This window comes from Rutilus rutilus (assembly GCF_951802725.1).
Source record: "Rutilus rutilus genome assembly, chromosome: 21".
Classification (NCBI taxonomy): domain Eukaryota; kingdom Metazoa; phylum Chordata; class Actinopteri; order Cypriniformes; family Leuciscidae; genus Rutilus; species Rutilus rutilus.
In genome coordinates, this window is record NC_140226.1 from 280,001 (window position 1) to 292,500 (window position 12,500).

Here is a 12,500-nt window from a genome sequence, read left to right on the forward strand (position 1 = left end):
ATGTTTACTACATTTAGCCAAGGCTGCAAAACTAACTCCGTATTTCAAATATGGTAGAACTATCACTTCTCACACTAAAGATTGCTTTATTAATAATCTTCTTGATCAGTTTAGTGTCCCAGATAGCTTAGAAGAACTCGATGTTGCAACAGAAACTTTTAACTCTCTCTTTTCCAGCACTTTAGACACAGTTACTCCTCTGCGCTTAAAGAAGATTAAAGGAAATAGTCCAACGCCGTGGTACAACGAGCACACTCGGGCCCTTAAGAGAGCAGCCAGAAAAATGGAGCAACTGGAAGAAAACATTTTTCGCATTTCATGGAGAGAGGCTTTAAAAGCTGCTAGATCTGCTTATATTTCGTAAATATAAAAAATTATATATACTGTAGAAAATTATTTCTACTCAACCGTCCACTACAGTATCGCATCAGGCAGTGCATTGTAGTCTTCCTGAGGAAAAATTGTATCCATCCATTTTAATATGATTAAACCGCTTGTTAAATAAGCTCAACTTGATCGTACAGAATTAGTCAATTACAGGCCGATCTCGAATCTGCCTTTTCTGTCAAAGACACTAGAAAAGGCAGTATCCTCACAACTGTGTGCCTTTTTAGAAAGAAATGATATCTGGAGGATTTCCAGTCAGGATTTAGACCGTACCATAGTACTGAGACTGCTCTCGTTAGAGTCACACATGATTTCACGCTTGCTTAGATAGATGCTCAGCTGCTCATCTGCGGTTGTGCCTGTTGCAGTAGCGCCGTCATATCTGGCTATAACATGACATATAGCCTATAACACGCTCTCACACGTTTATTTTTTAGCCTTGTTGAGGAGTAACATTTACATATGTGGTTTCAACAACCAGATGCATTTACACTTGACCAGTTCCGTCTGGAATGTGGCCAGACCTCCTCCTGAAGATCAGATCCGTCTCGAATGCGTCTCGGAGGTAGACTGGGTAAACCCAGCCTGATCTGCCCTGAAGCTCAGGCCGGACACCTGTACATTTATCTCTGCTGCTTCCTTTACAACTTTGCGGGAACCAATCACAAACTGGCTTATCCACCTAGCGCTATTGGCGGGTTTAATCCAGTCCAATTCCAGAGCCGTTACCCCAGCTAACAGGAACTTTCACTAACGTTATGTAAAGGTTATGTAAATGTTAGCAAAAAACTTTCCTGAAATAATGTTTCTGGAACGTTCTTATAATGTTTATAGAGTTAAAATACATTCTCATAATGTTGAGTGAAAACGTTCTTAGAACAACATTCCCAGATATCAAAAATATGTTTGTTTTTCTAACATTCCCATTAAGTTATGAAAACTTTATTTCTGAATGTTTTCTGAACGTTTCAAACATCCGTTTTTTTTTTTTTAAGCATTAAGAACGTTTTTTTTTCTTGGTTTATGTGAAGTTAGAGGAACATTCCATTCTATCATTTGGGGAATGTTAGGAAAACGTTATTTCTGAATGTTGTCTTAACGTTCCAAACATCCGGGTTTTTTTAAGTATTAAGAATGTTTTAGCATTTTGGAAATGTTATGAAAACATAATTTTTTTTATGTTTTCTGAACGTTCAAAACATCCAGTTTTTTTTAAATGTTTTAAGAACGTTTTGTTCAAACATTTATACATAACTTTTAAAGAATGTTAGTGAAAGTAAAATAAAACCTTAAAATAACCTGCAGGGAACGTTCTGGGAAGGTTTTCTTTGGGTTATAAAATTAAAACTAAAAATAACCTGCAAAGTAAGTTCCTAAGAAAGTTCTCTTTAGGTTCCCAAAAACAATAACCAAATGGGAACATTAGTGGGGAAGTTCTGTGTTTGTTGGGTTCGTTGTTAGCTGGGATTGAACCTAACCCATTACACTAATCAATCAGGACTTGGAATTTCCCTTCAGTAACAGCATTCCATCTGATTCTGAACTAAATTCTCTCATTGTCTTTCTATCACTCACAACTCTGAGCATGCGCTCCATTCCATGCCATCTTTACACCAAACACCCAGCGTCTCCAGACAACCATTAGCCTACGCTCTACCGGTCTCTCTTCAGCCTGAAGCATCACTGTAATACTCGAGTGTCAGTGTGTAAGCCCGGTGATGGACGGGCCACCCGCTCAGGGTGATGTGAACGTCCAGAAAACATTCAAATATAACGTTTTCCTAACATTTCCAAAATGAGTGAATGGAATGTTCCTGTAACGTTCACATAAACCAAGAAAAAAACGTTCTTAATACATAAAAAAAAACTGGACGTATTCAACGTTTAAAAAACATTCAGAAATAACGTTTTAATAACATTTCCAAAATGAGTGAATGTTACTTTAATGTTCACATTCATAAAAAAAAAAAAAAGTTCTTTATACACTTAAAAAATGGACGTTTTCAATGTTTAAAAAACATTCAGAAATAATGTTTTAATAACCTAATGGGAATGTTAGCAAAACGTTCTGACAACTTATTTTTGTTAGCTGGGACGGCTCTGTCCAATTCCTTTTAACCTCTCGACGAGTCACTCCAGTGGGTGTAAATACCACTAACTTTCATGTTTTTTTTGTGTGTTTTTTTTACATAACCTGCAAAAACCGCTCGATGCCATTGCTGCTTCTGCAAACCGCTGATCAACACGTTTGGTTACACATTTCCTGCATGAAGTTTGGAATGTTCACATAAGCAAGAAAAAAAAAAACATGGACGTTTTGAACATTCAGAGGATACAGAAATATTTTTTTTTCATGACTTAATAGGAACATTAGCAAAATGTTCTTAAAAATTATTTTTGTTAGCTGAGAATGACTCACCGTACTCCTGTTTCTTAAACAAGTCATTCTACATTTTAACTAAATTTTAGCTTCAGCCTACCTGAGAGAACAGAAGACACGACACAGACACAGGTGTTCATCTAACCTACTGTACCTGAGAGAACAGAAGACACGACACAGACACAGGTGTTCATCTAACCTACTGTACCTGAGAGAACAGGAGACACGACACAGACACAGGTGTTCATCTAACCTACTGTACCTGAGAGAACAGGAGACATGACACAGACACAGGTGTTCATCTAACCTACTGTACCTGAGAGAACAGAAGACACGACACAGACACAGGTGTTCATCTAACCTACTGTACCTGAGAGAACAGAAGACACGACACAGACACAGGTGTTCATCTAACCTACTGTACCTGAGAGAACAGAAGACACAACACAGACACAGGTGTTCATCTAACCTACTGTACCTGAGAGAACAGGAGACACGACACAGACACAGGTGTTCATCTAACCTACTGTACCTGAGAGAACAGAAGACACAACACAGACACAGGTGTTCATCTAACCTACTGTACCTGAGAGAACAGAAGACACAACACAGACACAGGTGTTCATCTAACCTACTGTACCTGAGAGAACAGAAGACACGACACAGGTGTTCATCTAACCTACTGTACCTGAGAGAACAGAAGACACGACACAGGTGTTCATCTAACCTACTGTACCTGAGAGAACAGAAGACACGACACAGGTGTTCATCTAACCTACTGTACCTGAGAGAACAGAAGACACGACACAGACACAGGTGTTCATCTAACCTACTGTACCTGAGAGAACAGAAGACACAACACAGACACAGGTGTTCATCTAACCTACTGTACCTGAGAGAACAGAAGACACGACACAGACACAGGTGTTCATCTAACCTACTGTACCTGAGAGAACAGGAGACACGACACAGACACAGGTGTTCATCTAACCTACTGTACCTGAGAGAACAGGAGACATGACACAGACACAGGTGTTCATCTAACCTACTGTACCTGAGAGAACAGAAGACACGACACAGGTGTTCATCTAACCTACTGTACCTGAGAGAACAGAAGACACAACACAGACACAGGTGTTCATCTAACCTACTGTACCTGAGAGAACAGAAGACATGACACAGACACAGGTGTTCATCTAACCTACTGTACCTGAGAGAACAGAAGACACGACACAGGTGTTCATCTAACCTACTGTACCTGAGAGAACAGAAGACACGACACAGACACAGGTGTTCATCTAACCTACTGTACCTGAGAGAACAGGAGACACGACACAGGTGTTCATCTAACCGACTGTACCTGAGAGAACAGGAGACACGACACAGGTGTTCATCTAACCTACTGTACCTGAGAGAACAGGAGACACGACACAGGTGTTCATCTAACCTACTGTACCTGAGAGAACAGGAGACACGACACAGGTGTTCATCTAACCTACTGTACCTGAGAGAACAGAAGACACGACACAGACACAGGTGTTCATCTAACCTACTGTACCTGAGAGAACAGAAGACACGACACAGACACAGGTGTTCATCTAACCTACTGTACCTGAGAGAACAGAAGACACGACACAGACACAGGTGTTCATCTAACCTACTGTACCTGAGAGAACAGAAGACACGACACAGGTGTTCATCTAACCTACTGTACCTGAGAGAACAGAAGACACGACACAGACACAGGTGTTCATCTAACCTACTGTACCTGAGAGAACAGAAGACACGACACAGACACAGGTGTTCATCTAACCTACTGTACCTGAGAGAACAGGAGACACGACACAGACACAGGTGTTCATCTAACCTACTGTACCTGAGAGAACAGGAGACACGACACAGGTGTTCATCTAGGCCTGATCGCCTCCCTGGGCGTGTGTGTATGTGCGCCGGTGAGACGGCAGCCGGTTGCATGCAGCTGTGTGTAGCGTTGTCTGCCTGTTAGTGTGTTTTAGTACTTTTTTTAGCTACCTTTAACATTTAAGATTTTAACAAGATTTTATTATTGAACTCATCTTGACTCATCAACAATTATGTGCCGATATCTGCAAAGCAAGACATACACCCGCCAGGAACTCCTGAACCTAGTTCATGGCTCAAGATATGGAATTCGACATGACATTCCGATGGAACTCTTACTGAGGAGACATAGGGGAACGCGTGCCGGGGTGAAGAGAAACAAGAGGAAAGTGGCGAGAGCATGGAAGGAGTCTTTTAAACCAGCAATACCATCCATAACTATGGGAAATGTCCGCTGCTTAACAAACAAACTAGAGGAACTAGAAACTCTTGTCAAGACACAGAAATTGTATCAGGAGAGCAGCATTATATGCCTTACGGAGACGTGGTTGACAAACAACACGCCCGACTCTCTGATCAGTTTTACCGGCTTCAGGACGGTACGAGCTGACAGGGACACCGCATTGAGCGGGAAGCAGAAAGGGGGAGGGCTTCTCATGCTTATCAACAACAAGTGGTGTAACCCTAAGCATGCAACAATCAAAGAACATGTATGCAATAAGGACATTGAGCTTCTAGCGGTCAGTTTAAGACCGTATTACCTACCTAGAGAGTTCACCGTGGTAGTGGCCATTGTTGTTTACATCCCTCCATCTGCCAAGGCGGAAGCCGTTTGTGACGTGGTACACACCACTGTCGCGAGACTTCAGGACAATTATCCAGACGCGTTTATTTTCTTGTCTGGAGATTTCAATCATGTCAGTCTCTCTAAGACTTTGCCCACTTTTAAACAGTTTGTTGAGTGCACAACGAGAGGTGATAAAACGCTGGATCTCTTGTATGCCAGTGTGAAAAATGCATATAAATGTACTGCACTGCCCCCTCTTGGACGCTCAGACCATGACATGTTACACCTTACTCCTTTCTACACCCCAGCTGTCAAGAGGCTGCCTGTCACCACCAGAACATCGAAGTGCTGGTCTCCTGAAGCTGACGAAGCTCTGAAGTACTGTTTTGAGACAACAGATTGGGATGTGTTCTGTGAGGAATATGGCGATGACATTGATGGCCTAACAGAATGCATTACTCACTACATCAATTTCTGTTATGACGACATAGTACCATCAGTTGTGATTCGCTGTTTTCCTAATAACAAACCATGGATTAATAGCAGCTTGAAGGGTTTGTTGAATGAGAAGAGAAAAGCTTTCAAGGAAGGGGACAGAAACAAAATTAAGGAAATCCAAAAGTTACTGAAAGGCAAGATTAAAGAGGGGAAAGAAGCATATAGGCTGAAACTGGAACAACAGCTGCAGCAAGATGGAGTTAAGCAGGTATGGGATGGAATGAGGAAGATCACAGGCATGAAGCAGAAGGGTGGTTCGTTGCCTGATGGTGATCAGAGTCTGGCTGATGATCTAAACAGATTCTTCAACAGATTTGACTGTCCCACACCATCTCAGCCTCCTCCATCTGGTCTATTGGCCACAGCTGCCTCTTCTCCATCTCCCCCTCCTTTTCCCAACACTCCTGGGATATTATCTGCTCATAGCCCCCTCTCCACATCCCATAGCAGCCCACCAACAGCCCCGCCTATAGTTCTTCATCCAGCTCAGGTCAGGGCGATGCTGGGTGGTCTGAAGCCAAGGAAAGCAGTGGGGCCTGATAACATCAGCCCCAGATTATTGAAGACCTGCTCTGCAGAGCTATGTGGTATTCTAACACACCTGTTTAACCTGAGCCTGTGTTTACAGATGGTTCCAAGGTTGTGGAAAACATCTTGCCTGGTCCCTGTCCCAAAGAAGAAAAAACATTCCACCGACCATAATGACTACAGACCGGTAGCACTCACCTCACATGTCATGAAGACATTTGAGAGACTTGTCCTCTCTTACATTAGGACTAGTGTGTCAAATAAAATGGACCCCTTACAGTTTGCATATCAGTCTAACATCAGTGTAGATGATGCCCTCATCTATATGCTGCAGAGGGTTTATACACATCTGGACACCTCTGATGCATCTGTGCGGATCACTTTTTTTGATTTCTCAAGTGCCTTTAATACCATCCAGCCTCGTCTGTTAGGGGAGAAGATGGGAAAGATGAAGGTGGATCCATCATTGGTCTTGTGGATTTTGGATTATCTATCCCTCAGACCACAGTATGTGCGCCTACAGAACAGTGTCTCAAGTACCATTCTAAGCAGCACAGGAGCACCACAAGGAACTGTGCTAGCTCCGTTTCTGTTTGCCATCTATACAGCGGACTTCCAATACAACACTGATGGTTGCTTCCTGCAGAAATTCTCAGATGATACCTCAGTGGTCGGCCTCATCAACGGAGACGATGAGGAGGAGTACAGAAGAACAATCAGCAACTTTGTGAAATGGAGTGCGGACAATAACCTACATCTCAACACCACAAAAACCAAGGAGATAGTGGTGGATTTTAGGAGGGGGAGGAGGAGAAGAATCCAGCCAACACCAGTCACCATCAGGGGCAACGAGGTGGAGCAGGTTGCCAATCACAGGTACCTGGGTGTGCAGCTGGATAGTAAGCTGGACTGGAAGAGTCATATGGAGGTGGTGTACCGTAAGGGGCAAAGCCGACTTTATTTTTTAAGGAGGCTGAGGACATTTAACATCTGCCAACCCTTGCTCTGCAGGGTCTATCACACAGTGGTGGCTAGTGCTGTGTTTTTCGCTGTGGCATGCTGGGGAGAGGGAGTTAACACAGCAGACAGAAACAGAGTTGACAAGCTCATCAGGAAGGCCAGCTCAGTGGTTGGGGCTGAAATTGAGACGGTCCAGCAGGTGGCAGGGACCAGAGCAGTAAACAAACTAGGCTCAATACTGGACAACCCCGCACACCCTCTCCACTCCCTGAAGGTGATAAACAGAAGCACCTTCAGTCAAAGACTGATTGCACCAGTATGCAAGACGGAGCGGTACAGGAAATCCTTTATACCAGCTGCTATAAGACTCTACAACGCACAAAAATAACCTTTGTCTCTTTTATGCATAGTTTGCTATAGTAGTCTGTTATATATATATTTTTAACTTAAATAGGTCAGGATAAAACTGAACTAATATGTGGTGTTATGTCTGTCATGAAGCTGCTGTGACACTGTAATTTCCTGTTAAAGGATCAATAAAGAACCTACTACCTACTACTACTACTACTAACCTACTGTACCTGAGAGAACAGGAGACACGACACAGACACAGGTGTTCATCTAACCTACTGTACCTGAGAGAACAGGAGACACGACACAGACACAGGTGTTCATCTAACCTACTGTACCTGAGAGAACAGAAGACACGACACAGACACAGGTGTTCATCTAACCTACTGTACCTGAGAGAACAGAAGACACGACACAGACACAGGTGTTCATCTAACCTACTGTACCTGAGAGAACAGGAGACACGACACAGACACAGGTGTTCATCTAACCTACTGTACCTGAGAGTACAGGAGACACGACACAGGTGTTCATCTAACCTACTGTACCTGAGAGAACAGAAGACACGACACAGACACAGGTGTTCATCTAACCTACTGTACCTGAGAGAACAGAAGACACGACACAGGTGTTCATCTAACCTACTGTACCTGAGAGAACAGGAGACACGACACAGACACAGGTGTTCATCTAACCTACTGTACCTGAGAGTACAGGAGACACGACACAGACACAGGTGTTCATCTAACCTACTGTACCTGAGAGAACAGGAGACACGACACAGACACAGGTGTTCATCTAACCTACTGTACCTGAGAGAACAGGAGACACGACACAGACACAGGTGTTCATCTAACCTACTGTACCTGAGAGAACAGGAGACACGACACAGGTGTTCATCTAACCTACTGTACCTGAGAGAACAGAAGACACGACACAGGTGTTCATCTAACCTACTGTACCTGAGAGAACAGAAGACACGACACAGACACAGGTGTTCATCTAACCTACTGTACCTGAGAGAACAGGAGACACGACACAGGTGTTCATCTAACCTACTGTACCTGAGAGAACAGAAGACACGACACAGACACAGGTGTTCATCTAACCTACTGTACCTGAGAGAACAGAAGACACGACACAGACACAGGTGTTCATCTAACCTACTGTACCTGAGAGAACAGGAGACACGACACAGGTGTTCATCTAACCTACTGTACCTGAGAGAACAGAAGACACGACACAGACACAGGTGTTCATCTAACCTACTGTACCTGAGAGAACAGGAGACACGACACAGGTGTTCATCTAACCTACTGTACCTGAGAGAACAGAAGACACGACACAGACACAGGTGTTCATCTAACCTACTGTACCTGAGAGAACAGGAGACACGACACAGGTGTTCATCTAACCTACTGTACCTGAGAGAACAGGAGACACGACACAGGTGTTCATCTAACCTACTGTACCTGAGAGAACAGAAGACACGACACAGGTGTTCATCTAACCTACTGTACCTGAGAGAACAGGAGACACGACACAGGTGTTCATCTAACCTACTGTACCTGAGAGAACAGAAGACACGACACAGGTGTTCATCTAACCTACTGTACCTGAGAGAACAGAAGACACGACACAGGTGTTCATCTAACCTACTGTACCTGAGAGAACAGAAGACACGACACAGACACAGGTGTTCATCTAACCTACTGTACCTGAGAGAACAGAAGACACGACACAGACACAGGTGTTCATCTAACCTACTGTACCTGAGAGTACAGGAGACACGACACAGGTGTTCATCTAACCTACTGTACCTGAGAGAACAGAAGACACGACACAGACACAGGTGTTCATCTAACCTACTGTACCTGAGAGAACAGAAGACACGACACAGACACAGGTGTTCATCTAACCTACTGTACCTGAGAGAACAGAAGACACGACACAGGTGTTCATCTAACCTACTGTACCTGAGAGAACAGGAGACACGACACAGGTGTTCATCTAACCTACTGTACCTGAGAGAACAGGAGACACGACACAGGTGTTCATCTAACCTACTGTACCTGAGAGAACAGAAGACACGACACAGGTGTTCATCTAACCTACTGTACCTGAGAGAACAGAAGACACGACACAGACACAGGTGTTCATCTAACCTACTGTACCTGAGAGAACAGAAGACACGACACAGACACAGGTGTTCATCTAACCTACTGTACCTGAGAGTACAGGAGACACGACACAGGTGTTCATCTAACCTACTGTACCTGAGAGAACAGAAGACACGACACAGACACAGGTGTTCATCTAACCTACTGTACCTGAGAGAACAGAAGACACGACACAGACACAGGTGTTCATCTAACCTACTGTACCTGAGAGAACAGAAGACACGACACAGGTGTTCATCTAACCTACTGTACCTGAGAGAACAGAAGACACGACACAGACACAGGTGTTCATCTAACCTACTGTACCTGAGAGAACAGAACACACGACACAGACACAGGTGTTCATCTAACCTACTGTACCTGAGAGAACAGAAGACACGACACAGACACAGGTGTTCATCTAACCTACTGTACCTGAGAGAACAGAAGACACGACACAGACACAGGTGTTCATCTAACCTACTGTACCTGAGAGAACAGAAGACACGACACAGGTGTTCATCTAACCTACTGTACCTGAGAGAACAGAAGACACGACACAGACACAGGTGTTCATCTAACCTACTGTACCTGAGAGAACAGGAGACACGACACAGGTGTTCATCTAACCTACTGTACCTGAGAGAACAGAAGACACGACACAGACACAGGTGTTCATCTAACCTACTGTACCTGAGAGAACAGAAGACACGACACAGACACAGGTGTTCATCTAACCTACTGTACCTGAGAGAACAGGAGACACGACACAGGTGTTCATCTAACCTACTGTACCTGAGAGAACAGAAGACACGACACAGACACAGGTGTTCATCTAACCTACTGTACCTGAGAGAACAGGAGACACGACACAGACACAGGTGTTCATCTAACCTACTGTACCTGAGAGAACAGGAGACACGACACAGACACAGGTGTTCATCTAACCTACTGTACCTGAGAGAACAGGAGACACGACACAGGTGTTCATCTAACCTACTGTACCTGAGAGAACAGAAGACACGACACAGACACAGGTGTTCATCTAACCTACTGTACCTGAGAGAACAGAAGACACGACACAGACACAGGTGTTCATCTAACCTACTGTACCTGAGAGAACAGGAGACTCGACAGCAGCCAGTGCGCGAGCACGAGAGGACACGGGGGAAACCTGAGCATCATCAGTCTGAGCCTGAACAAGAACATCACAGTTACTGAAGCAGAATAACACTAACACTTTACTGACTTCAGTCGCTAATCTGTTTCAGTCCATGACTTTAGTAGAGTAATAACTAGTTATTTCACTTACCCCGCATGTGAAAAGTCCATCAAAGGGTGCGAGTATAATCCGCGACTCGCCGCGTCACATGACTATTTAGAAACACCTTCATCATTACTAAAGACGATAGTCATTAATAATCGATTATCATCACTAGTCAGAAGAGTGCAGAACTCCACAGACAGAGGAATCCATCACTGCTGAGAATGAGGACAGTATCTGTGTGTCTCCTGTTAATATCAAACACACACACACACACACACACACACCCACAGTGGTGTGATGAGACTCTCTCAGATGAACCAGTCTCTCTCTCTCTGTCTACTCCTCTTCTCTACTCCTCTTCTCTACTCTTCTTCTTCTTCTTCTCAAGAGTTGAGCTTCACATCAATCCAGGCGAGTGGGAGGAGCTTATGATTTCATACTGTAAACACCATTACATTATAAAATTAACGACTTGCTGTAGGCTACGTTTTGTGTGTGTGTGTGTGTGTGTGTGTGTGCCATGAACAGAAAACTTTTTACAAATGAAATCAGGAGAAAGTAGACTAAACTGGATCTCATGAGACAAATAGACAATTAGTGTGCATTTTCCATTTTTCATATACCATTTTACAGTGATGATCAAAGAGATACTCTCAGAGGAAGCACACTTGGACTAAATATTAACAGAAAATGTTAACTGATACTTTTATTTAGCTTTAAATGTAAGACATGCTGCTAAAAGTACTAAGAGTGAGTGCGCCCTCATGTGGCACTGCTTAAAACTGGCAATAGAGGATATTCTTTAGGATTACAGAGATATAAATGTTAGGAGAAACAGAGATTATAATTTATGTGAACAATGAAATCTTCTGAATCGTGACATTTGTGAATAAAACTTCAACACAGAATCAGTTGCTCTTTTTCATTCAAAATTAAACTACTCTCGTGATTGACTTCTTTGATTACAGTAAATTGACGGAAAAAATGCAAATTACATGGTCTATTATTTTAGCCGCTAAATAAATTAAAAATGTAAATATTTTAACTGTTTTGCTTGTCCAATAGACCCCATGACCCCGCTGGTTCAGTTCTTGGGAGCCTCGCTAGATCTCCCAACCTGTCCCGCTGGGTCGCGAGAACATCAGGCTCGGCTATGCGGTTCAGTTCGCACGGTCTCCTCGCCTCTTCCGGGGAGTCCGCTTCACTATGGTGGGTGGCAATGCCCCTGTCATGAGAGCGGAGGTCGCCACCCTACTGGCGAAGGGTGTGATCGAGATTGTCCCTCCAGCCGAAATGAAGTCCGGGTTCTACAGCTCCTACTTC

General features: G+C 43.7%; 1 protein-coding gene across 1 annotated transcript in view; it reads right to left on the reverse strand.

Annotated features, from left to right (window-relative positions):
- Window positions 1-12,500, reverse strand: part of LOC311280694 (uncharacterized protein) — a 34,214-nt gene that overhangs the window by 6,575 nt on the left and 15,139 nt on the right. The window contains exons 2-3 of the mRNA XM_084393070.1: window positions 11,223-11,616; window positions 11,024-11,105 (exon numbers count right to left, since the gene is read on the reverse strand). Coding sequence (XP_084249196.1) covers window positions 11,024-11,105; window positions 11,223-11,242 — 102 coding nt within the window. The 5' untranslated portion in view covers window positions 11,243-11,616. The remainder of the gene's footprint in view (window positions 1-11,023; window positions 11,106-11,222; window positions 11,617-12,500) is intronic.